The sequence below is a fragment of the Dermacentor andersoni genome, chromosome 10 (assembly GCF_023375885.2).
Source record: "Dermacentor andersoni chromosome 10, qqDerAnde1_hic_scaffold, whole genome shotgun sequence".
NCBI lineage: Eukaryota > Metazoa > Arthropoda > Arachnida > Ixodida > Ixodidae > Dermacentor > Dermacentor andersoni.
In genome coordinates, this window is record NC_092823.1 from 136,225,504 (window position 1) to 136,253,398 (window position 27,895).

General features: G+C 42.5%; 1 protein-coding gene across 1 annotated transcript; it reads right to left on the minus strand.

The window, feature by feature from the left end:
* LOC129388131 (uncharacterized) lies at positions 1 to 27,895 on the minus strand. Its single transcript, XM_055078281.1, has 4 exons — positions 22,393 to 27,895; positions 13,575 to 13,643; positions 11,290 to 11,379; positions 1 to 614 (listed from the first exon to the last, which is right to left on the minus strand). The coding sequence occupies exons 1-4, from the start codon at positions 23,488 to 23,490 to the stop codon at positions 531 to 533; spliced, it is 1,341 nt and encodes a 446-aa protein (XP_054934256.1). The 5' UTR covers positions 23,491 to 27,895; the 3' UTR covers positions 1 to 530.

Genomic DNA, 27,895 nt, shown 5'->3' on the forward strand with positions numbered 1-27,895 from the left:
ACGACCGAGTCAGCGACGTTATGCTCCCATGTTTTTTAGCTTCTGTGTCATGAAGCATTCACCTCCTTGAAAATAAAGCTGTAACTGGTTCGTATAAAAGCCATTTAGTAAATTATTTGGGCGCTCTGAGGCCTGCCAGTATGTCTTCTAGAGTTAGACTTGGTCCATGCAGGACCTTCATTTAATGCAACATTTTCCAGATCCCATTTAATTGAGCCTTTGCAGTCTGCGCACTTACATGTGTACGGTAACCATGTCTGCAATAACCCTAATATCTTTGATGGAGTTGGAATTTTTGGAATGCAAGGGCAAATTTCTTCCTGTGCTTGCATGTTGTTATGGCCCTCATTGGATCTGTTGATATAATCTCGTTAAGTGATGGGCACATACTTCGATGTTTTTTTTTGTGTGTGTTTAATCATGGGTCTGTGTTCTGAATAAACTAGGAAGTTATTGCCCCTTTCACCCTCGTGTGTATATTTTAAATAGTAACCACGTCCGTGGCTGATTCGTCAACACAGCAGTGTACGTTAAGGTTTCAGGCACTTGTTTCCCATGATGCTCTCGTTGGTCTGAACCAGTACAACAGTGTACGTGATCACTGCACCGGCAATCTGTAACAGAAGCAAAACTTATAAATACGTTTAGGCAAAGACTAACATATAAATGAATTCTGGGGTATTTTGTGCTTAAGGCACGCTGTAGTGGGGGACTCCAGACTGATTTTGACCACGAGGGATCTTTAACATGCCTGCAATGCTAGGGATGTGGGTGCTTGCATTTAACCCCCGTCAAAATGCAGCCATGGTGGCCGGGATTTGATCTCGCAACCTCATGCTTAGCAGCGCAACACCATAGCCACTAAGTCACTGTGGGGGGTGAAAGCCTAACATAGAACAACTTGTTAAAGGGATACTAAAAAGCAATAATAAATCAGTTTCGAGTGGGAAAGTGTTCCTCCCAAACTTTAAGGTGTGTCACCACCTTCGAGAAAAACAATGTACAATTTTAGTCACAAAGCTGCCATTACATTTTTATCTTGTAAAAGCCTATGTATGTAGTTCGAACCTTTCAGGTGATTGAGCTATGAAAACTATTAAAACATTTTTTTTAATATTATTTACGATTTGCTGAAATATGAGTGTTACACCAACCGTCGTAACTATGAAATGGTAAGTACAAAACAAATGCCGCTTGGCAGGTGCATAATAGGGACAACAAACTGTGCAACCAGCCACCATGATAACTATATCTTGGAGCAAAAAGGTGTTATCATCAAAAGACTAAAAAATGTAACTCATCGCAGACTTTTTCCCAAAACAGCTGCTCATAGTATGAAAAGTCACAGCTCAGTTACGGTTATTCTGCTTCATTGCACAGCTTAATGCGTAATGAAGCAGCATGTGAAAGTTCATGGAAAGATATTTATTACAAAAAATTTCACTGATCGCATAACCATAAATTAAAGAAAGAACGTTTCAGGTGAAATGGGCTAGAAAATAAGCAATTGTCTAGGTATTGAAAGCTTTCTAGCGAAAGTTTTTAACTGATTCAAATATAGCAAGCGTCCCAAAATGCTTCTAAAAGATGTTATAACGTACAAAAACAAGTTATCATTGTGTAATATTCAAAGCAAACAATATCACTGAAGAAATTGCTTATGTCCGGAAATAAAAAAGGTTCAATTTTGGTTTTAGGTGTGAGCAGAAGGGTTGGAAAAACATTCATTACTTTTCAGTGGCTTAAGATGGAACCTCCATTCTTTTTGGCAAAATATTCCAGAATAACCAGAAACTTTAGAATAGTAAATGGCACAGAACTAATATTTCTTCAGAAAATCTATTTTTGAAGGTGGCAACATACCTTAAAAGGAAAGTTTAGCTCCTCAAGCTCAACTCAGACTTCCTTATTCAAATACATGTGAAGTGCAGAAATGCGCTTATGCGACAACCACTGGACTGACTTGAATGAAATTTGTTGCATTTAAAATAACATAAATTCTATAGCAATATTAGGAAGCCAAATTTTGATTTAAAGTCTCGAATGTTTTACGAAAATGGTAGCATGCAGTTTACAAATCTAACTGTGCACCAAGAACAGATATTGCGGTGATGTGTGCAGCTGACAAATTTGATATATAAAATGATAGTGTACGTACAATTGTTACGATTTTTAAGACAGTTTTTCGAAGTCCTACTTGCAAATTACAGGTATAATTCAGAGTGGTGTCTACTAATACATCAATTTTGTCCACTTTAGATGTGTTATTAAGTGCAGTTTTGGAATATTGTAAAGACAGTTTTCATTACTTCGTTACAGAGTTGAAAACATGGGAGTTGAGTTTTCTAGAATATTGGAATTTTCAAGAATAAGCAAAAAAAGCGGCCTAAATAAGAAATATGCTTCCTACAGTCACTAGATTTTATCTTACTTTTAAAGGGCCCCTCACCAGGTCTGGCCATTTCGAGCTGACAAGCGCAGAGCATACAATGCACTATAACGATTGTGTTTGCAAAGTATTACATTGCTACATGCCGTGTAAAGATCTGAAATTTCAAACCGAACGCCATTTTCTCTTCTCTTCGCGGCCACCACACTCCAAGTCAGACAATGATGTACACAAGCTAGTAGTGCCTACGTACACGTGTTTGTGCTGTGATGTCGCTGGTGGTGACACATGACTTTGAGAATTATGTGAGGCAACATCTGTTATTTGTGTAGTACTATGCTGCTTGAATAGATGAATTTAAGCTTAGAGAAATAATAAAACACACAAACCGAATGTCTGCATGTTTTTGCTTTACTTCGCATCGCAGCAAGAGAGATGTGCTTCCTTCTCGTCTGCTTCTTTCCACCTCATGCAGTCACTCGCGCATACACCGAAACTATGTCATTTTCTACCGTGTTCCAGCGCGAGATCATGCTATGTGATCCGCTTGTGTCTCCCTCAGTATTAGTGTAGCACTGACTTATACCACTAGTCGGGTGTCCTCGTGCACAGCGCTCAAAATCGTGCGCTGCACGAAGTGAGACAACCGCAACAGCTCGCGCACGATGCCATCAGCGGAAGTGCGCTGCGCCGAAAAAAAGCAAGGAAAAAAAAAGAAGGCGGGGCCTATGACATATGCGTCACGTAGTACTCAAGCTCTAGTATGGGGTAACGCAGAGAAGGAATTTCGCTTGTGGAGGCTAGATGGGGCAAGCGGAGAGAGTATCTCACTCGGCAGTGGAGCTCGCCTCCTGAAATTATGGGTTCGTGACACTGAAATATTTCTATCTCGGCTATTAATGAGTCGATCTGAAAAATGTTTGCGGCAGAACGCTCCCTAGTGGACATGTAACAATTTCCTACGTATAACCGAGGTTTGCTGTCTGGCCTGGTGAGGGGCCTTTTAAACTACAAACCTTGTCAAAATCGGTGCAGTAGTTGGGTAGGAAAAACAATTTCTCTGTTGCTATGTATTTAGGTAGGAGCTCCCAAGCAAAAGCTTCCTCTTCGGTGTAAAGGTGCTTGGTTGCAATCGTAATAGGGCTTTGCAAGGCCACGAAACTCAATTTAAGCACCAGCAAACATCATCAGGCTGAACAGTTATTGTTACCCACTGTCATTGCGGTAGTGCCTATACCACATGTTTTCTGCTGAGCTTGAGCCGTCACCAAGCAAGTCAACCATCTGTTGTATTATGGCATCATCCAACCATCCTGCCTTCTATGTCCTCCTCGCCTGTGACTAGTGGGAAAAGAGGTGCGCATTGAGGCACCATGATCCTGCATTTTGTAGTCATCACCTGTTTCTTTTCACCGGAAAAGTATCGTTCATTCGATTTTGCATCGATTATGGTCGCTTAAACAAAATTAAGTTGCAAGGATGTGCGCCTTCTTCCCCACATTGATAGCACTCTGGATAGTTTGCAAGACACCAGATTTTTTTTCATTGCTAGAGTTGCCACCTGGCTGTTGGCAAGTTCACATGACATCCGATTGACCCCAAAACCTTTCTAGCTCCTATTAGTTTGTATGAGTTCACTTTTGACTTCGCCTGCCACCTAGACTCTCTCATTGCGAAACAACTTTCCTGTGTTGCAAGTGGTTGGTTGCACATTTACCATTGCCTATTCATTCCTAGTTATAGTAACAGCCTACAGTACTGTGTGCAGTTTTTGCGGGTGTAATGAATAGCACCTTCTGTACCACTGCCCATCCTTTGACGCTCAATGATGTGTTCTGTGAGCCTGTCTCAGCCACTTGGAGGGCAGGCCGCTTTTGAAGGAAAAGATTCCGGTACCCTGGTCAAAGCTCCTTGGTCCTAGCTACTTTCCTGTTAAGAATGCTATGACACGCTGTTTCAGCTTTTTGCGCATGTCGTTCGTGATCTGAAATACTGGATATGAAAGGAGATTGATGGCAATTATCGTTTGGGAGCAAGACCCAAAGGTTGCATACATTCTTCAGGTTGTATGCTAAATTATTGAACACCAAGATGAATATTAAAAAAAGAAAAAAAGATTAAATTGTGACAAAGTGCTATATCGCATGTCCCCATGGGCTACAAAGTTTCTAGCTGCATGGCAAATGTATCTTCAAACAGCTCTGGCGGTATTTATGCAACAATGTTTGCTTTTGTTATGTGGAATGCTCCCAAACATTGTGAATTAAAACCCACATATACATATACTGAACTCGTGCAGAAAAAAAAAAAGGCAGGACGCAGGAAATGAGACAAGAACGAACACCATAGCGCCTCATCTTTTACGCTATTTATGGTACTGCTTTACCCATTTTTCGGGCGTAAGCACACTGAGGCACATTTACTTTCTTTTTATTTGTTTTCCTTTTTTAATTAGGATTTGTTTTTAATTGCCTTGAAAGGGGGGGTGCAATTAAACTATTATTCAAATAAGTCATCTGGATGTGTGGACATTACTTGCACAGCAAATTGCAATATCCAGGTGGCTGTAATTGAAAAGATTCACTATATTTTGCATAAGCTGTCTATGGCTAGGATCTGGAAAAAATGTGTTCAAGGTGTCGACAAAAGCAATGCACTGGAGTGATGAACGCTGTTGCCCAAATGCTAGTCTATGACGATGCATGTTGAAATGTCGGTGTATGTGTATAAAGTTCAAAAAAAGTAAAAAATCTGAAAATCAGAAAATAAAGAAAAACAAGGAACACAGTTATATGTTTGTGCCTTTATTCAACCAATATAGCACAACCACCATAGAAAACTTAACATACCTATTGAGCAATACAGCTTCACTGCCATATTCACATAGTGGAAGGGCTCTGAATTTTTTACCTTAAGTGTATCGTTTAAGTTGCATACTGAAATAGTAAAATTGAGCGGTTGTGAAGTCACGTCTGCTTAGTGAAAATCCCTACACTAGTACCAATTTCGAAACTGCATCTCCAAGATGTGCGAAAAATATTGGCATTCCTGTTAGCCATTGCACAAAAGCCACTTCGAAAGAGTTCGAAACACTAATATAACAGCAACGTGAGCACATATTCTAGCACTTTTTGGGCATGAAAATCGTAAAAGTGATGCTATATAGGCTCTCAGGATATCTGCTATAGTATACGCAGATACAAATTCACCGCGCCCGAGTTTCAATTTAGTAGATTGAGCAAGGTAAACATTTAAAAAGTGTTAATTAGCTCATCTTCCCAATTAGCTATATGGCCATTTCAATTTGTTGTGCAAGTTTAATATGCACGTCTTCAATTATACAGCTATAGTCCACCTAAACAAACTGAATTGTATTCTTTCTCAGTCGGTCTCGAAAGTATACAACTGACGAAACTCACAAAAACAAAACACACAGGCGATACTGCTCGTAGTGATATGGACAATAAAGCTAGCTAACTGAGGCTCCTATGAAGAAACCACAGTGTGCTACAGCAAGCCTTCCTTGAACATCTCGTATACATTTTTTCAAGCAGAACGTGCTTTTAGCCTGGCTGCACGATTTGGAATCTACAGGAGCTAGGTATGACTCGCAGTCTTGAATGCAAAGCGCTCTCTTTTGATTTCTAGTGGCATACTCAAGCTGTGAAGTCCCTGTCATACTGGAGAAAAAACACTGGCGCCGCGCTGCCAGTAGTAAATCTGTAGTGACCGTCTGTCACTGTGATTTATCCCCCACTTCTGTAAAATTCAATTACCTTGCCTGGCCTCCACGTGGGGGTCATTGCCCCCTGCTCTTTCTTGGGACGTGAGGTGGCTGCCCAACAGGGGCACCGCCACTGACTTTCGGCAAACCTGTTTTACTGTGGAATGAAGCCAGTCTACTCTTCGTTCTCAACCTGTCAAAACGTGTATCACGTACCTTCGCTAAACCAAGCTTCTAACAAGTGGGGACCCAGGACATTTACGTTTTTTTTGCTGACAGAGAAGACTCCACGATTACGTCTCCTGTCATCGCCGCAGAGCTTCAGCTTCCCAGCCTTTGGCACAAGAATCCTCGAGAGGCCCATTTTCAACTCCGGCGCATCACTTCACAGACAGCAAGGTACCTGCACGTTGTTGCCGCGCTACCCTCTGACATCGCCGATGCCATAGATGACTTGCTAGTGGGTACACCTTCGGTCACAGCATATGATGACCTTAAAAGCACGGTCCTGCAGCACCTCGAGCCATCGCAACAGAGTAGGCTTCAACAGCTCCTCTCCGAGGAACTCGGCAACCAACAACCATGCTCAGAACAATTCGCTGGTCAACCTCCCAGAAGTTACTATAATAGTTCGTGGTCACCAGAAAGTACTTACCCTTGTGCTCCATTATGTCAACCCATGCACTCCCACGGGAAATTTGGTCATCGATGAGGATTTAGTGTCTCTCTTTGTTGGGCTGGTGGCACACTTCACATGATTCAATATGATCTTTGATTTCAGCATTTATTCCAGGCCAGCATATGCACTCTCGTGCATGTCGCAGTGTGCTCTCAATGCCCACGTGTGTTGCATGTAGCTTCTCCTTCAAATGAGGTCGGAGAGCTTTGGGGATCACTAGATGTTGCCCTTTGTATATGAGGTTGTCATGCACTAAAAGCTCATCTCTGAACGAAAAGTAGGCTTTGGCTTTCGGATACATTTAATGTTTGGTTTGTGACCATCTTGAGAGAGTAACAGTCTTAAGTTTCTGCAGAGATTCATCCATCAGAGTTGCAGCAAGTTTCTTTTCAACTGTATATTTACGAACTGGTAAGCACTGCGAGAAATTTATGTCCTCCGCTTGTTCTTGGCATTGTTCATTTGGTAGGAACGCTCTGGACATGGTGTCGGCCAGAAGAAACTCCTTACCTGGTCGATACTGATACTTTATGTCAATGTTGTAATGCTGCATTTACAAAATCATCCCTTGCAACCTTTTCGGCACTTGATCAAGCTGTTTCCTCATGATTGTTTTCAGTGGCTTGTGGTCAGTCAGCAGAGTTGTGTGTCTCCCGAAAGTATACTGACGGAATTTACATAGTGAGAATGCAATTGCAAGCATCTGTTTCTATCTGTGCATGTCGCACTTCAGTTGGAGAGAGTGCTCTGCTTGCAAATGCTATTGGCTGATCCTCTCGTAGGAGTGCAGCTCTTAAACCACGTTCACTGGCATCGCACTGCACCACAAGTGGCTTCTGGGGATCATAGTACGCCAATACTGGTGCTTCAGTAACAAGGTTCTTGGCCTCTTGAAATGCCTTGGTGTGTTCATATTTCCAGTCCCACGCTTGATCTTTGACTGTTCGCTTCCTGGGCGGCTTGGTTACTTCCGAGATTCTTGGTAAGGGGCGTGCGAGGTAGTGGACCAAATCACAGAAACATTGAATGCCGTAGACATCATTGGGCAGCGGCATTTCTCGTGTGGCTTTGGCCTTTTCAGGGTTGACACTTAATCCATCACTTGTGAGAAATTGTCCAAGAAATATCATACTTCTACGGTGAAGTTCAGTTTTTTTCATTGTTCAAATGCATACCGATTTTGCGACACCTGTCAAGTAAGCTGTTGAGCTTCAGGTCATGATCACGTCGCGCTTCCATTTCAGTTTCCCCGACACGAAAAAATTTGTTCGTCATCCGCTATGCACTGCACACCTTTGAGTCCCTTGAGGGCTGTTTGAAGCCTTTTTTGAAAGACTGCACTACTCACTACCAAACCAAATGCGACGCGACACATTTCAAACGTCCCATTGGCAAAGCAGTAGAGCGGCAAGGTTGGATAGTTGGTGCAAGCTCATCTTGTAATAAGGGGAGTGCTGCGCAGAAAACACACAAATCACTGGATGCAAGATTGTGGTGGCTGCACTTTTGAATGGCATATGGGCATAATGAAACCTTTTTGATCATTGTATATGGTGTCATCTTTCACCCAATAAAATTCAGTTGAGTCTGTGCGCATCCTGTCCACTTCTGTTGTCCATGTTTTTATAGTGCAGTGCCCCTCTTTTTACGAGATGGCCCATTGGTGTCTGGAATATAGCTAGAAGATTATATTCTTCATCCAGGATGCACTGCTAGTATCCAGCGCGTTGGTCAAACTTTGAGATCTTGGCCTTTGCTACCTCTGACAATATGTCATCCAAGACAGGTAGCGGGTGTTGTTTGCGTTCTAGAGCATTATTCAGGGCTTGTGGATCAACACAGATCCTCATTTCACCATTTTTCTTTGTAGCGACGACCATCCGGCTGACCCATGGGGTAGGTTCACTGACCCTTCATATTTAAAACAGTGGCAAAAAACACGGACAAGGGAGGACACAGGACGAGCGCTGACTGCCAACACCACCTTTGTTGTTGGCAGTCGGTGCTCATCCTGTGTCCTCCCTTGTCCGTGTTTTTTTGGCTCTGTTTTAAATATGAATGATTTGTACCAACTAGCTCGCACCCAAACCCTTCTGATTCACTGACCCTCTCTATTATTCCACGTTGCTCCATGTGTCTGAGTGCCTTTTCGAGTTGTGGCTTGATGCTGACAGGGATGTGGAAGTTCGTGAGTGCTTTTTTTTAAACAGAACAGCACGTATCTTGACAGGGACAAGGAGGGAGATGCGACACAGACAAGTGCAACATGGCAGCGCTTGTCTGTGTCGCGTCTCGCTTTTTGTCCCTGTCAAAATATGCGCTGTTCTGTTTAAAATGGCTTACGAACTCGCCTAAACATCCGTTTTAACGTGTGACTGCTCTTGGATAAACTGATGACTTCGTTACAAGATGCACTTTCCCAGGCAGCGAACCTAAGGAGTGTTCAAAGACAGCTGGGCACTTGTGGAAGATGCGATTCGGCGAGCCTTTTTGTGTTCCTCACAGACACTGGCAACGAGATTATAGTCCACAGTAATGAGTCCCATGGCCTCAGCTGTCTGCCGTCCTTTAAGTGGTGTGAGGTAATCTTGCACAAAATGAACTCTACAGCATGCTCGTATCCATCTGGAGGGATCACACTCAATTTTGTCTTGCCATCGGTATCACCTTTGCACCATTCCATATGCATAGACTTGCTGATGTCAGCTTTATCTGACATAATGTGACACTCTTCTGCGTGATGACGTTAACTGCAGCTCCACTGTCAACCTGAAACTTCACTTTCCTTCCATTGACATCGAACCTCGTGGGCAATGGGTTTGCTGTGCCATTTCGAACCATAAGTATAGCATCAGAATCGTCACCTTGAGGTTTCAAGCTGACGACAGTCTTACTGATCCTACACACACTTGCGAAGTGGTTGAGCTTTTTACAGTTGTTACATGTTTGCTTCCATGCCAGACATGCGTTCCTTGAGGTTTCGTGACTTCCTCCACAATAATTGCATGTTCACACTCTTCTCCTCGCTGCTGGCTGCTTTTTCTGTTGACCTTTGCAGTGATGGTGTGCACATCTTCAGCGGGTGCGGCTACCTCTTTCAAAACATTCATCTGCTGCTTTGTTGTTTCGTGCGTGAGGCACACCTTGATAACTTTCTCCAGCGAGGGGTCTTCCAGCTTCAAGATGTCAGCACAAGCTCTTTTGCTTTTTGTTCCACAGGCAATCTCTACGCATATCATCTCCTTTTCTGACTTGAAGTTGCAGTATCTAGTCTTCAGCTTCAGATCCATCAGGAAGCTGTTGAAGCTCTCATTGGAAAGTTGTGCATGGATGTGGAAGATATAACGGGAGCAGACTTCGTTTTGCCTTGGTGAGAAATCCGTGTCATACAGTTTTACCACATGCTTGAAGCCAAATTCTGGGTGCGGTTGTGCCAGAGTTGGTTCTCCACAATAGAGTGTGTTGTACACATCAAGGAGATTTGATCCTTTGACCGTGAGAAGCAACTTGCCTTTCCAAGGATGCGTCAGTGGCATCAGTCGCTTTCACGTAGAGCATGAAGGCTTGTTTGAATGTGCACCATTGTTCTGCGGCGTTGCTATCAGCTTCGAATTTCGGTTGTGGCGGTAGCCTGTCCTTGCTGCTTGGTCGCATCAGCGGTTTCAGTCTTCCACTTCTGACACCATGTTGATTGCTTGTATGGAAGGCACAGGATTTCAAAGAGAGACGTTTATTGAGGTTACGCCGCCATAAGCATCTTACTTCGAGGGCTGCGAGGCGTGGTCTGCTTGACGAGAAGCCAGGGAGCAAATCCTAGAGAAGGGGTTGCGCCACAGTGTGATGGTGCCATCTGGAGGTTGCTCATGTAACTATATTGGTTGGCATCCTTCTGTTGCAGCGCCTCCATGTTCAAGAGACAAGGAGAATAAGGTACTGGGTGTCATCTCCGCATCCTTGTATTCAGGATCTGCCTTGCACAAAATCGAATATGGTGCACTGTCTCCAAGAGCTTTCCCATCGGGAGATCTTTGTTTAGACTCATCATTGTAAAGCAATTGCAAACCTTGACAACTAAAACAAGTGCGAATGAGACCAAACCAAAGCCAACCAAAAGAAGCGCAAACAAGAGCTGACGCGAGCAGACAATAGTGTGAAACAAGCTGTCTGGCTTACACCAGACAACTTGTTTCAGGCAGGTTCGCATGACACCAATTTCCTGCGTGTACGTCACTGAAGGGGTCGTTCTCATTTATCTCTTCCATCTGCGGTGCACGAAAAGTGGGTCCAGGATCGATGTCTCCCACAGCATGAAAAAGCTGCCACAGCTTTCACAGCGTGCCATGCACTTTTTTTCTTCAGCGTGGTCGGGGCTGAGATCTAAAAGGCTTTCAAGTTCTAACCCCCCCCCCCACCCCCACCCCCGTTCCCACGCGAGATAAGGTCATCATGATTGACAAACTTAGTCACGAGTGCGTAGTACATTTCTCCTTCACTTACGGCAACAATCAGTGGGAGGTTGATGACAAACATTCCACAGCCGGTCAGGCAGCCTCGTAGCTCCTCCACAGCTAATAGCAATATGTGCAGCTGAAAAAAAGGAGATAGCATTGATGATCACTGAAGCCTAATGATTTCTTTTTTTTAGAGAGAAGCTTCTAACTGTCCAACTCGAATTGTTGTATGCATCTGTCTGGGACAAGCATAAACATTGGTTAACAGTAGCAAATCCACAAACATAAGATTTTCTGCAGTGTGTGCTAAACGAAAAAATTCAGGCAGAACTCATCTATAATGGCTATCCATATATGTGAATAGCTGAGATGTGTCATGTATGAGATGTGCATAGCAACTGGGCTCCTCTCTCGTGCTTCCCTCTGGACACATTGTGCCATCTAGCAGTGCGCTTGCGAAGTCCTGGCCTGGCCTCCGAGATGTGTTGTGTGCTGTTGCGTGCGAACACTGAGAATTGATCTATCTCTACCTGCGGGGGCTCATGGTGCAGTGCGCTAAATCGTTTGATTACTGTATTGATAAACCCATGTGAAGCGGGTTCGACTCCGCCAAGCACAGGAGAAATGGTAAAGAATTATTATTATTATTATTTTGTTGAATGGCACCATGAACAAGGTTAGGCCCAGATTTTAGACGGCACTATCTTCGGGATCGGCCTACAATGGTTAGATGTCCGGAAAGAAAACTGGTCTGACAGTGCCAAGAATGCCATTCGCATTACAATGAAAAAAAAAAAAACCTTGACTTTTATAAACTGTTGAGCACTCGAAGTAAATGCGGCTTTGATGATGAAGAGACTGGCGCGAGACCTACAGTTTCAATGGCTTGCGGCAAATCAAATCCTCCAGAAATACAAAGAACCAAAATCTACAGTCATGTAAGATGGGATACAAATTTGTCAGGTAAAATCAGAAACAGGTCACTGACCATAGGGACTGTTGAATGTGTCAGTAAACTGCTTCTTTCCTAACAAAACAAAGATTAAGATGTGATATTTGATGCATGTCTGTGCTTCAACGGATGTTATGTGGATTGACAGATGTTAACAGGTGAGTTATTCACAGTTTGTGTGCACAGTTATTCACAGTTTGTGTCCCTGAATCCTAAATTACTGCACACCAATATTTCCCTTGAAAATGCTACAATCAATCAATCAAACAATCAATCTTTACTTGCATTCATTCCTTTACAAAAATTAATGCTAGGACAAGAACTAAAAGTTGTTTGTTTGCAGCTTGACGAGGTTCATGCCCCTATCAATGACAATAAGGACAAATAAAAGATATAACATAAAACAAGGTGTACATTAACGCTGTGAGTAGATCCAGCAAATCTATGCAAAATGCGTGTATGAATAGGTAGGTAAACGCTTGACATTCGTATTGATTTTCATATGGCAAACACTTCAAACTTCACAAAATAATATTCTAGTGAGTAGACATCAAAACACAGACATTAAAAAAGAAATAACATGTTGATGATCACATATCAAGACACAAACAACAATAAAGCGTCTAGAAATGTCGGTACGGTTACAACATTGATGAAAAGTTATACACTTATGCATGCACACAAACTACCGGGAGATCATTTTTAAGTTTGCCGGAATTTTTCAAAATCGCCTGTTGCAGATAAAAATTTTACTCCTTAAGCTGGATTATTCAGAGACAGACATTACTTGCACAAGAAATAGTAAAAAAATAACATCTAACTAATCAGAACCAATCACTAGTTCTTAATTATTTGCCTTAAGGCACATATTGCAATTTATGAATGTAGCCGGTGAGTTTGCCAGGCACTAGGAATAAATTTTCACAGTAGCACCAGTCTGGAGATAAGTGCCGTCAAACTCTCCACAAAAATGCCCTGTTGTTCCACTTTTTAATAAAACACTCTTATGCATTGAAGCACAAAAGGAACTGGAACGCCCATGTATTTCGTCCCACACTTTGGAAAATATCTCGAAACTACTAGTGTCATCCTGGAGATTCATTTCCATCAGAATGAATCTTTTCCATCGCAGTATATGCCATAAAGTCATTAATTACGGTGACATGTGTGACATGTACGTGAATTCAAAGAATATATATCAGGATTGTTGTTTGCGCTTCTAATGAACATGTCTTTGTTTGATTCCTATCTTTCTGTGCAACAAAGTTGGTAGTCCGCCCTGACCTTTTTTTTCTCCATATCGAATTTGTCTCTCTTTTGTTAGCATCAAAGCACATGAATCACAGCTATCAATTTGTAAGATCGTCCTATAGACCTACCCTGTGTGTGGCTGCATCTGAAAGTTTCTGAAACTTCGAAGCTTGAATGATACTCTGAATTCTTGACACCTAGAAAAAACAATAATACACACGTGATTTCAAACCTGCAAGAACTTTGTCTCACCATGGAACTTGCACAATGAAGCACATGTTTTTATAGATGGCGCAGTTCTATAGGTTGAGTTATGAATTGATTGATTGGGTTGACGTCCTTGGGCAATATCTTAAGTTCAAGGTCAAACTTCATTCTTCCAGAAGAAGAATTGGACTGTACTTAAGACTAAAAACTACTCAGAGCAGCTTGATTTGGTTTATGAAAATCTTCACATTGGCTATATACAACGGTCACTTAAATGGTATATTGCTTAAGTGACCATTGTATGTTGCCAATCTGAGAAAACAAAACCTTCAGGCCATATTTACAATAAACACTCTACCTACAAAATTTATATTACAAAACTCATCAATATATATTCACTATCCCTATTGAAAAATCACATATGCTCCATAACTCCCATATACAATAATCTGATATGAAACATACAGTTTCCCACACAGAAACTTGTTTTTCCCATGTGTCATATGCTATGTTAGTGGAGATGAGTTATGAGGAATACCGTTTTATTTTTTTTTCGGTAGGGATAGCATAGCTAAATTTATTGGAACCAATGAGATGTAAAATGCACAATATATATTTAGGGTCCCTCATGTTTGTGTTTTATATTTTTGGAAATTTGAGATGTAAAAATTTGGTGTTGTAACGAGTAAAACCGGAAAGAAATTTGTGTTTTTGCTGTTTGGCCGCCAAAAGCTGGGGAGTAATTAATAAAGGGAGAACTTCAACTGCAAAGCCTTTCTTTCGAGGAACCCGTATGGGTCTCCTTTGTAACAATTGCTACGAATGGGTGGATGTCTGCTTTTCCCTTCATTAATTACTTCTCCCCACCTTGTGGGTTTCCGCAGAACTATTACGTCAAAACTCTTGCCTTTGCTTCGAGTTGTTGACAAATTCGACTTCGCCCTGCCATCTGCTAGCTGCCTGGTTAGCTGATATGGTAGACCGGCTGCCCCGGAAAGGCGGTGGTCCCGGGTTTGAGTCCCATACCAGGACGAATTTTTCTTCAACTGCAAGGCCTTTCTTTCGAGGAACCCATATGGGTTTTTTTTTTGTAACAATTGCTACGAACGGGTGGTTGTCTGATTTTTCCTTTATTAATTAGAAACGATTAATACACGCAATGGCCTCTCTTTGGACACAAGTGAAATAATTTACGGCCACATGTAATGGCAAATAGTGTTCACGAGTCAAGTTACCAAGTCATTTATACATTTAAGAAAAACAACAGAAATAAAAACAACAAATAATGATGTGTTTGTTGACCCTTAGTTCTCTGCACTTTATTTACAAAGGATGTATATATTAGTGCACATGGGCATGTTTCGTAACCAGCGAGAAGTTTTGCCTTGTTTATTTACAGATTAGCGTCTAACCACAGTGCCTACGCCGTACCCATTCCTTGGGTTTTCGCACATCCCAAACGCTAAATTTCAAAAATAGAGAGCTTTAGTGTTTCCGGTATTATGGTAAATGCAAGTGGACTGGGTATTTTAGCGGATGAACAGAAGTGCAAATGGCCTGCACAGTGCAGCCACCTGGTGGCGCAGAGCTCAACACCAGACAGACATAGAGCTAATTTTGCAGTAACCAAGTGTATTCTGCTTGGCTGCTCGTGTAAATTTTCGGAGCGGTGTAATCATGTTGCTGCCAAAAATTTACACCGGCAGTAAGGTAAAATACACTTTGTTACTGCAATATTAGCTTTGTTTGTCTGGTGTTGAGCTCTGCACCACCAGGTGGCTGCACCTTGCAGGCAGTTCATGCTTGCACTTCCGCTCATCCGGTAAAATGCCCAGCTCGCTTGCGTTTACCAGAATTAGGGTGGCACTAAAGGCTAATATTAAGTCAAGCTATAGTGATAGTTTAGTGCTTGAGAAACTCTAAGGCATCAATATTATTGCTAACAGAGCTTTGACAATCAAGAAATTGCAGTATATACAAGGCATGATTATAGGCTACTCCCCTGCGAAATTCAAGTACTAGCCCGATGATGAAGGCACTCCTCATTATAATTGTATTACTAGTACTCAGCCACTCGCAATAGAAAGGTAATTGTATTGCATTATAAGGCGGAAGAGAATGCTACTTGTTCAGTTCTATTTGTTTTTTTTTTAGAAAAGAGAACTAATTGATGTTACGCTTGACAAAGACGCAGGCAGTCAAGGGTCACCACTCGTGCTTTCATGTTTCAGTAGCGTTGTCCTCTGTCCAGCGTTGTCCTGTGTCCAGCGTTGTCCTGTCCGTTTCTACTTACTTGTGCTCGCGTCCGTACCTGCTGGAAACCACTATACATTCACCATGCACCAACTGGCCCAGCAAACTACTCTACTAAAATGTTTCAGTAGTTTCATTATCATATGTGTATTGCTGCACTGGTCTTACTGGCTCGCGAAACTCACGCAAACAGCAAGTAGTCGAGCATTCCATGTCCGTGTGATGTTGCGGGATTCCCGAACAGTCCACGCCACCTAACCAAGACCAGTTGCAGCAGTGAATCTAGCGTTTTGTCTTGGCTCGGTTTCTCCATGGCCGCGTGTTTGAGTTTTGCGCAAAAAACGGTAGCGCTGTTTGTTGGGTGCCGTTTTACCCACTGACTGCAGTAAAGGGCAGTGATGGCATATGCAACGTCACCACTCCCCCACTCTGCAGTGGGCTATTTTAATTGCGCTAAAGGTATGCGGGCCCTTCAGACGCCATTTTCTCGTAAACGAATTCTTCTTGGCACTAAACAAGTGCTGCAAGGTTTCTGCAATGCTATTTCAGCAGTCCACATTGACTTAGTATTTGCCTTTAATGTGTGTCCCTTTAAGGGCGCGGGGCATTTCCCTTGCCCGGAAGTGCCGTCTTGTACGATCCCTCCACTAGGTTGAGATAGGGCGCCGTGGTGGGGGGCATAGGGACTGGTCAGCTGTCGGTATATATATGCAAGAGGCATTTGAGTATTCGATGTAAAGAAAGCAAGGAAGATATTGATAGAACTGGAGTCAATACATTCATAGGTTGCTGTTCATGTGTTTTTTCCAAAGCTCCCTGTTTTAGTGCGGCTTAATTATTAAGGATGCTGTTAAAACAAAGCAAAAAGCATGGTGATAGTCTTTTTGTTTATTTATTTATTTAGGTACCGTAAAAGCCTTAGAGGGCATTACGTAGGGGGGGAGGGAATAATGCAAAATAATTGTGTCAAATATGGAAACATCTGAAGAAAAAACAAAAAGATTTGAATTGGAGAAAACTTTAACACCGTGGTATAAAGGAAGTTTAATGACACATTCAAAATGTTAATTAAAATCAAGCTTACCAGGAGAAATAAGATACGATTCCAAATGTGCATAAATGACATGAACACAAGAAAGAAAAACCACTGATATAAATCCCAGAAATGGTACCTAGAGTATTATAATATGAATACTGAGTGACATTTAAATGTACACGAGTAAAAACAGCAGGAAAGACAAAGAAGTGCTATACAATTCTAAAACACGCATAAAAATGAACACAGCTGTTATTCATGAAGAAGATGTTCTAGAAGTTCCCATTGAAAAATAGATGCTTCAGTGTAAGTAACAATATTTTCTGGTTTCCACTTGTTTATGGATTGCACTAAAAGTGAACATCGATATTTTAGTGTTCAAGCAAATATAGGTTGCACTTTATGTTCATGATCCGGTGTGCTCGAAATGTTATTCGCTGGCTTAATACGTTTGGTTGCAAATTTTGGTTTGCCATAATATAAGGAGTGGAAGGATGTTGAAACGCGAATATTTGTGTGGGGTTTTCAGGGTGAAAATGTTGATGCTTCTTTTTAACAATGATACGCTCACACAGGGTGAATATGAGGCAAGTAGGAATGTTATCGCCTTATTTTGTACTGACTTGATGTGGTTTTGTAAAGTAATAGTACTTGGATGCAATGCTATGAATGCATATTCTAAATAAGACCTGATGAGAGATGTGTGAGCATGAAGCTTTGTTTCTGAGTTGGCAGGATACAAACAATGTCTGATTAATCCTAATTTTTTAAATGCCTTTTTTGTTAAGTATTCTATGTGTGTATGCCAAGTTAGATCTGTAGTTAAATAGACGCCCAGGTATTTGAAACTTTGCACTCTCTCTATAACTGTATTGGTTATTGTGTAAGCACTTAGAGTAATATTAGTAAGTGTATAAGATTTCATAACTTTGTGTTTTCTGCATTAATCTCCATGTGCCAGACCTTGCACCACTGGTTGGGTTGCACTAGATCTGCTTGTAAGCTAGTGACGTCCTCAGGAGTTAATCTAATATCTGCCTGTAGATGACACAGTTGTCAGCAAAAAGTATTGTTTTAGAACCTATGTTATTTATTATCATTAATGTAAATGAGAAAAAGCAATGGTCCCAGAACTGACCCTTGTCATGTGTGCATCCAGATGTATGTTCCTTAATGACAACTCATTGATATTGACTAGTTAGGTGTTCGGCAGTCCAACGGGTTGCGTTAGAATCCAATTCTAGGTTATTGACTTTTTTGACTAGTTGGTTATGTGCAGCATGGTCAAAAGCTTTTCTAGAGTCAATAAATGTTGCATCTAGGCATTTTTGCTCATGTATGTAGTCATGAAGATCAGTAACTAGTTCGAACAATCGTGTTTGACGACATCTTTTTATGCCTGAAGCCACACTGACTATCTAAAAGTAAGTTATTTGTATTTAAATGAGTTGTAATGCACGAGACAAGAATGTGTTCTAGCAGTTTGCTCCAAATACAGGTCGGTGATATCGGTCGGTAATTGTTAAGACTTGTACTAGTATTGCTGGATTTCAATAGCGCAATGACATGTGCCAGTTTCCAGTCATCAAGAATGCTCCTGCTTTCTAAGGACTGCTGAAAGATGAGCGACAGTAAAATGGTTGAAATGTGCACTGTCATTTCCAAAAGTTCAGTGTTGATGCCATCAGGACCAGGGCTTGAATTAAGTGGCAGCTGCTCAATAGCATGGGATACGCCTGGTGCACACGGGTGATGAAGAGCTCAATTAATTCCCTCAACAATAGCCTGAAAATGTGACTAATCAGTGCAATTTACAGAAAAGTAATCACTAAAGACATTGGCTGTTGTTTCTATGGGGACAGCATTATTGCTTCCATTGTTTATTGAAGGAAGGTTCTTCTCTAGGTATTGAAGGTTCTTCTCTCGGATTAACCACTCACCAAAATTTTGCAGGGTTAGTTTTTGACAAGTTAGGTGATGTATAATTAAAGAAATTACCTTTAGCCTCCTTAATTGCTGTCTTAGCAAGTACGCCTCTTCGTATCTTTGCCAACCATTGTGAGCGTTTTGTTCGCTCTTCGATATGCGTTCTCTTTCCTTTTAAGACTTGTTTAACATTTCCTCTGAACCATGGTGCATCTAGTGTGGTTTTAAGGGTTATCTTGGGGATATAAGCAAGTTCACTTTCTTTCATTTTATCATGGAAGACAAACCAGCTCTCATTTGTTGTGCATGTATTAAACATGTCTTCGAACATGGGGGCAAACTCATCCAACATTCGGTTTAGTTTTTCAGCTCTGGAAAAGTTTAGTATCTGTTTTGTGGCAGTAGATTCTGCTTTAAGGGACAGTGGAAGTTTACAGTGAACGAATCTGTGGTCGCTTATTTCCGGAAATACGTTTGTATGAACTTTACCTGTAGTATATATAAATTGTAAATTTAGAACATGTTTGCCTCTAGTCGGCTTGTGTGCCAGCTGGACCAAATTGAACAGGCTTATTTTGTAAAGAAAGTGGGAACACTTGTGACTATTGGCCGAAGAGTTCACAGGGGATGTCGTCCAATTTTAAAGCGACAGCTTCACTGGCCGCGAATTTGCGATTTCGCTGTGGCGGTTCTCCGAGGAGGCACATGACGTCACAACGCGCGCCTCGCCGCGGATATTTTTCTCTCGCTCCATAGTTACTACTGCGCATGCGCCACTAGTAGCAGCGAGCCACAGGTGTTCCGCCGCTGCGCAGCGCCGCACCTTTCCGTCGCCGCCGCCGTTTGGTATGACATCACACCGCGTTCCTCGTCGTTGCGCTCGCCTCCGCTCGCTTCGCCAGCTGCGTCGCATGCCTGATAGCATGTCGGAGGATTGAAAAGGAGAGCTCGCGTGCTCCGCAACCACAGTTGAGGCGGCAGTATGGACGGCGACAATTCTGATAACCAGGAGGAGGCCTGGAATCGACATCGGAACGAGATGAAGAGGAAACGAATCGCCCAGGAAACAGACGAACAGCGCGCCGAACGACTGGCTAAACGCCGCAACATAGCTAGACAACCAGACTAACCTGGACTTGCAATCAAGATTAACCAAGGCTAACCATGCTATGCCTTAGCTTTCGCTACGTATGTCCTGGCATAGCCGAGCTCAGCCACTGTCAATTTTTACCGGGGTAATTAAAATCAGCGCCTAATATTAGAATGCATTGTTGATGCACACTGAACACGTATTCTAATGAGTCATGCAAATTATCAATGAAGTTTGGCTGGCTGCTAGGGGGGCGGTGACACGCACCCACGATGTGCCTAATGCCTTTGTGTCGAAACAAAATAATTCAGGTAGTGTATATCACTTTTAGTGAGGCATCGCAAATTACCGTGGTATTACCTAAGCTGTTGATTTCGCTGGCGCGCGGATGCGTTGTCACATGGTATAATAGCGATAGCTTTGTCTCTTTCACCCATTTTGTAGTTTGTTAGTTTCGGGACACTGAACACAGTGAATGGGCTTATATGACCAAGTATGCCTACCTCTGTTATGCCTAACAAAAAGCAACTTGATACATGAAACCTGAACGTGTAATGTCGGCTCACAGACATCTCTAAGGCACACCGATCTGCTAACGGAATGGTGAATTATATTGAACAGATTCTATGATTTACTTTATTGATGCGAAAGCGTCAAATGGCCCATTGAGCAAAAAGGCCCGCGTCTGTCATCTGCAGCAGCAAAACAGCACCTAAGCTCGCATTGCCATTGGCTGCGACGCCAACTCACGAGCTGCGCCTCGACAGAGCAGAGCTGAATGAAAGGGGACCATGCTGCGTCGATAGCGTGCCAGGTGTTGCGTGAGGGGAGAGGGCATCGCCGCGACGCTCTTGGCACGAGCGCTCCTCGACAGAGCCAGGCGTTGGCAGAGCGGGTGAAAGGGAACGCATGGCTGCGTCGATAGCGAGCGCATCGGTGGCATGCGACGTTCGCACGGCAGGCTTCTGCTGCTTGCGGGCTATGTACCACTATGGTACATTACTTGCAGTGCAGAAGGTCCGCTCAGCGCCGTTCAATTGGACATCAACACTTTCGCATTCACAGCTCATAAGAAGCGCTTAGGTGTCCTCGGGTTTTCTTTTTTTCTTCCCTTTCATTTAGCTATTCAGTATGTGCCAGCGGGTGTGTGCCCGTTCTTGGCCAATCCTCCATAATTGGCATGTCCCGCTACTATAATATGCAAGACTCATCAAACTAAACTCAACCAGTCTTTGAATAGCATCAAATAGGCGTCACCAATAAACGAAGCTTCGCGTCACATTGATTCCAACATGTTGGATCTGCATAAGTTTCTGTGGACGCTAGCCAACGCTGACGGTTTTCCTTCGATCTCATCTCATGCACCATCGAGGTGCGACACCTGGAACCCCGCTAGCACGCTCATTATCACGGCAGCGTTCTGAGATGCCTTCAGCGCTACGCTAAAGCTTGCTTTCACTTTCAGTGCTTCAACTTCCGGCGAAACAGTATTTTTTTTTAATTCTCGGACTTCCTTTATTCATCGTAAAAAAGGACAACGCAAGATTTACGTTGCCTGGAATGTTGTTGGTAAATTCTCGCTATCCTCCACAACATTTTCATTCATGCATCATCCATTAGGTAAGTTGATTAAACATATTCTAATTAAACTTAAACTGTTTGCCCAATTGTTTGTGCAAAATAAGGAAAATAGTATATTCACAACTATAGCGAACTACGACTACGAAGAAAGAGTGGGGCCTTCCGCGTAAAACCTCCGTTATTTTTGTAATTTCTTGCGAAAGTAATCCACCGCTACTTTTTTTTTTTTTTTGATGACAGATATACCTGACAGGACGGAAGCACCCGTCCTGTCATGCGTCATTAACTAGCCCTGCAATGTGTTTTGCTAAGCGATATTCTTTAATTCTTAGTGTCATTTTGTTGGGAATAGCGAATACAGTTTTAATATCCCTTCGTGCATTGAGTGCACGTTAAAGATGCCCAGGTGGTTGAAATTAATCCGCCCTGCTCGACTACGGCGTGCCTCATAATGAGATTTGGTTTTGTCTCGTAAAACCCTCCTAACATTTTTCAACATCCCTGGATGACTTATCAGTCGCCTTATTGGTGATGAACCAGTGCCGAAACACCAAGGAACAATTGTCTCGTTTGAAACTCTGGACGTTGTCAAGCTCTGTGTACTGTATTCTTTTCTTGCTCTGTTTTTTCTTGTGGCTAACCGTTTCACCTGTCTCGTTCATCAGAGTATACATTTTTCGTGTGTCTGAAGTGAAATGAATAAATGTAGTTATTAGAAGAGCTGGCCTTTGGAGAACGTCAATTGTACGTTGAGCGATTGGTCTCTTCTGGGCTGGTGGACCATTGATGAAGTACAAAAAGCCAACATATTTTACAGTCACGTCCCAGTGCAATGAGAAGGTGCTTCTCTCACCTGGCTGCTCATGCTGCCGACCGCAGCAGTAGAGAGAACGAGGCCCGCCACCATGGCTGCCGTGTAGCTCCAGCGCGACACCTTCTGGATCAGCGTATTACTCGAGACGGCGATCCTGTACAGCATCCCGCAGAGGAAGAAAACGCTGCCTGCGTAGTAGCACAGCGCCTGTGGTCCGACGAATGCGTCAACTTTGCGCAAGAGCCTTTGCAGCTCGACCAGATTCACGCGCGCATACTCGGCGGCCAGGCACCTTCCATCGTCGACGTGCGCGGAGTCACGCTCCAAGCTGCCTTCTAGGCGACGTGCCAGCGTGGCGAAGTACTCGCGAAACAGGCTGGAGAAGCAGACGATCTGCCAGAAGACCATGTTGTACCAGACGGAGAGGAGGAAGCAACTCGCGATGTAGGCCAACATGAACAGGTGCTCGCTTTGGCCTTCTAACAGGAGGGACGCCACTGCAATGTGACCGCTGTGGCCCGCGAACAGCTTGACTGCGTCCGCCATCGTGAAAAGGAGGCAGAGGAGCGACAACTTCCAAAGACGGCGGCTAGCGTTTCTCGTGTCCAAGAAGAGGTTCGGTTCGAGCTTTACTGCCGAGAGAACGATGTCTGCTAGCAGGTCTCGCCTGAGGACCATGTTGAGGAAGCTGATCATGGCCTGACCATAGACGACTAGGTAGTTGCCCGCTTGAGTTACTATGGTGATCTGGTCGGTCGGCCTACTGAACCAGAGCCGGATGATGACGTAAGTCGACAGAAGGCAGGAGAAAAGACTCGCGCAAACGAGGAAGTAAACAAGGCGAAGCAATCCTCGGATTGGTGAAAGCATGGAGAACCTCTCGCGAGCTTTTGTTTTGCACAGGTCGTCGACGAAAGGGCAACCGGCGATTCTGCTGGTGAGCATCATGACCTGGACGCTGCGAAAAACTGCGGAACCGCTGGTGTCCATTGTTCTTTCCTGATGATGCGCGCTCCTCGAAGGCACTGCGAGAAAGGAGAACGGAAGGTAGACAGATTGTATTGCGATATGGTACGCAGCTAACAGCTGGGTTTTCAGCCTCTTCTGCTTCGTATGTTTAGGCAATCTAATATACATTTCTCGTTTTTATCCTGAAAAAGCTTTTTTAGCAGGGGGCGGCATGCAGTTGCTGAATATTACATAAGGGATTTACCCGCTTATATATCATCTTCATTTAGATTGTTCGCTGACGACTGCATCATTTACCGCACTAGTATCATTATACTGTTCAGAATGACCTTAATCTAACCTATGGTCTGTGCAAAAATTGGAAAATGTCTCTTAATAACTCAAATGCAAGGTAATTTCTTTTAGACTATTAGATGTTGGATTGCGCAACATTTTGACGAGACACACACGACAGCGCCCTGTCGTGTCTGTTTTCTCTTTTGTGTCTTGTCAAAATGTTCCGCAATCCAATCTCTAATATGCTATACCAACACGCCCACTCTTCAACCATGGCAAGTTTCCTTTAGCCGTATGCGCACTAACTCCGACTATATGCCTATTAGATCAATAACACTTGTTTCTAACGCTCCATCATATAAACACCTTGGTGTGTATCTTAGCCCTGATCTTTCCTGGCCTACGCATGTAGCGGCCATTTCTTCTGTCATACTTATGTACGAAGTTGCATAACTCAGTAAGAAAATAAGCCTACCCAACCTTTATTTATCAGTGACTAGGTTTAGCTTCATATACATGGTCACCTTATATGCATATTGGAAAAAAAATTAAATTATGGGGTTTTACGTGCCAAAACCACTTTCTGATTATGAGCCACGCCGTAGTGGAGGACTCCGGAAATTTCGACCCCCTGGGGTTCTTTAGCGTGCACCTAATTCTAAGTACACGGGTGTTTTCGCCCCCATCGAAATGCGGCCGCCGTGGCCGGGATTCGATCCCGCGACCTCGTGCTCAGCAGCCTAACACCATAGCCACTGAGCAACCACGGCGGGTATGCATATTGGAAGCTTTGCAGAATATGTGTATATAAGATTTGTCACTTTGCCTCGCACGGGTACGCGAGAGCACGTGCGCGCGCCAGTTTGCTTTACGCCAAAGGCGCAGAAATTATATGGGCAAATTTATTGCATTTTATTAACCAGCAATAAACGCTTCACGAAAGGTTCGCTTAAAGGGACTGACAACTGGCCGGAATGTGTTGTGAGACATTGATGGAAATGAAATGACTGATTTATAGTGAAAGAATCCAGCACACTGTTCGCAATTTAAGTAGGAATTTTAATTTTAAATTGGCAAAGAAAGACTGAAAAACCCGCAAGTAGCGAGGCCTCGCGGTGAAATCTTGCTACTTCGAATGTGTTCTATGTTATTACTGTATGTAAGTCGACTGTTATTAAGCACACCATAATTATTGCCTAAAATTGCAGTTGGTATATTATCAGACACTCGCGCATTATTCTATGCTTCCGAAATCAAAAACTCGCAACACGCTGAATCACGCGTAAAGGCGTCGTTTCGTTTTCGATCCGGTTGGTTTCGTTTTGACAAGTTAAATACTAAAGCAGTTGGGGGCAGGAATCCACGAAAACACATAGCTATTATCACAGAAATACTAGTCGATTCGGAAAACATGAATCACAGGAACACCAACTTGATAAACAAAATCATACTTCGTCACAGCTACGGCCACACTTGTCGCTTGCCTCCCATTAATTCCGGCGTATAATCGTTATCGCGCTCACATATCACCGTTTTCAGCATGCTTCCAGTGAACAACCATATCCTCGCTGCAGATCGAAAAATTCTGACGAAAAAATGTTCCACGGCGTTTTCGGCGTTAGTACTTCATGATTATATACTCTGACAGGTAAGCTTTCCATTGCACTGAAAAAAATGGCTACCATGAAAATTGGTTGTCAGTCCCTCGAACATAGATTCCAGCATGTGCGTTGGACCTGCATAAGTTTTTCTCATTGCATAAGTTTTTTTTCATTTTTTTCAGGCGCATACCCGCTGTCGTTGTCGTGATCCGTATTAAGAGGAAGCTTTAGCTCGGGCCCAACTCCGACGCGGCCTATTCAAATACATGTAAAACGCAAAAACGCTTTTCTGAGATAACCCCTGGACCGATCTTAATGAAATTTACTGCATTTGAGAGTGAAAGTTAAATTCCAGTGACTGTTGGTAGCGGAATTTCGATTTATGGCCTGAAGATTGTTAAAAGCATTTTCAATAATTCGCAAGTTCGAAAAAAAGACACACGAAGTTTATAAGTTAGTAACTCTGCATCAAGAACAGGTATCGCGGTTCTTTAAACGGCCTCCATTATATCATTCAAAGCGGACAAATTCTATATATTTACATATTACTAAATTTTTTGAGAATCATGTGTAACATATCAATTTTGTCCGATTTAGATGTACTATGAGATGCAATTCCCAGCATTGTGTTACCGTTTTTCATTGCTGAGATAAGGAGTTGTAAACCTGATAGTTTAGTTTTCTGAAAATGTGCGATTTTCGCCAATCTAGTAAAAAATTGACTGCCGAAATCAAAAATACGAAACCAACAGTAACTAGATTTTAGGTTTTTCTTTTAAATGCAACAAACCTCGTGAGGTTCGGTGAAGTGGTTGCCGAGAAAAACGAATACTTCTTTTACATTTTGTATTTGTGATAGGAAACATAGCAGAGTGCTTAGCTTACATATACAACCTTTGCTTATCTCAAGGAACATTTCCGGGGCAAATGCAACTGGCCAAAGTGAGCGTATTGCACAAAAAAGGTAGTAAGAATGATTTTACAAATTTTAGACCAGTATCCATACTACCCGTTTTCTCAAAAGGATTTGAAAAAATGGCTCTTACTAGAATAACATTTTAGCGAACGATGCAATATCATTCACGACGCGCAGTATGGCTTCCGGAAATATCGATCAACAGAAATGGCACTGTTAGAACAAAAAGAATTTAACCTGCAATCGCTTGAAAATAAAGAAGTAGCCCGTGGAATATACGCGGATTTTACGAAAGCTTTCGATTATTTGAATCACTCTATCCTGCTAAGGAAACTTGAAATGTACGGATTCCGCGGAACGGTTCTACCACTACTGACGTCCTACCTTAGTGAGCGCAAGCAGTACCTGTATTTAAATGGCTGCTCTTCTAATATATTACCAATTTCTGCCGGCGTACCTCAAGGGAGTATTGTGGGCCCATTTTTGTTTAACTTATATTTGAATGACATTGTTAACGTCGATCCTAAGGTGAAATTCGTCATTTATGCTGATGATGTGACACTGTTATTCTCTGCAGAAAGTACGGATGAGCTGATTCTGAGAGCGAACAGAACGCTTGTAGAATTAGATACATGGGCGCAACTTAACAAATTGAAAATAAACGTTAGTAAAACGAAGGCTGTCATATACCGTGCGAAAAACGAAAATTAACGTTACCTCAGATATTAAGCTGCAAAACTCAGAAGGTTGAACTAGTAAGTGCATTTAAAATACTTGGAGTGTATTTCAGTGAAAATATGACCTGGGACATTCATATCGACCACGTTGTGTCAAAACTGTCTCGCATCGTTGGATCGACATACGCCAACAGATACATTCTACCGTCAAAGGTTAAGCTTCTATTGTACAATGCGCTATTCTACTCACATATGAAATATTGCCAATTAGTTTGGGGGAACACAACAAAAGGTAATTTGCAAAGAATCATGATATTACAGAAAAAAATTTTACGAAATATTGAAAACGTCCCCATGAGTCACCCTTCCCACCCTCTGTTCTCGAAGTAATGTATAAAGAAAATAGACGACCTATACCCGCATTGCCTTTGTTCACGTTATAAGCTTGAAATAGAAAATAACAGCTACTCCCTACTACGGTTGGCATCGCTTTCTAAAAGGACCACACCTTATGAGAATCGAAACACAGCGCCATGGCTAATCAAAACGTGCAGAACCGGATACGGACAACAAATGGTAAACAGAACGCTACCGCATTTGCTAAATTTCTGCCATAACAACGGTTTCACTCCCGAAACAGCATCGAAGCAGAAACTGAAATTGTTCTTCTGTGGCAAAGCTCCTTTCCCATGACAGAATTTAATGTGGTTTTTTCATCTCTGCGCATGTACGCTATACGCATTGCAATGTACCAATGTACTGTTTCATACTATACAAATGTGTGCCGTTTTATTTTTCGTCTTTACCTTCATTATGTAGCGCTTTTTACTTGCAGGTTTTTCATTTTTGTACGTTTCCTTTAACATTGGTCTATCACGCTGTTAACAAGCTTTTTATTTCTATAGTTACTTATTCTCACTGTTATCGACAAGTTATTGCTGCATTACTATTACTATTTGTTTGTGGTTTTTATATTGCCATGCGAAAAGTGTTCTGTTTCTTCTGTTTTGTACTCCGGGGAGCTGGGAACTAGTCAAGCTGACTTGTCAGCTTTGTTTCCCGCACTCCCTTACTTCATGAGTGAAATAAAGATTATTATTATA

Bases quoted from the DNA above. Each gene is read 5' to 3' on its own strand.
- LOC129388131 (XM_055078281.1), bottom strand. From the start codon at position 23,490: ATGTATATTAGATTGCCTAAACATACGAAGCAGAAGAGGCTGAAAACC. The intron at 11,380-13,574 runs GTAGGTCTATAG...CCTTTTTTTCAG, and splicing joins CAGATGCAGCCACACACAGG to CTGCACATATTGCTATTAGC. The intron at 615-11,289 runs GTAAGTGAAGGA...CTTCTGTTACAG, and splicing joins ACCTCCCACTGATTGTTGCC to ATTGCCGGTGCAGTGATCAC.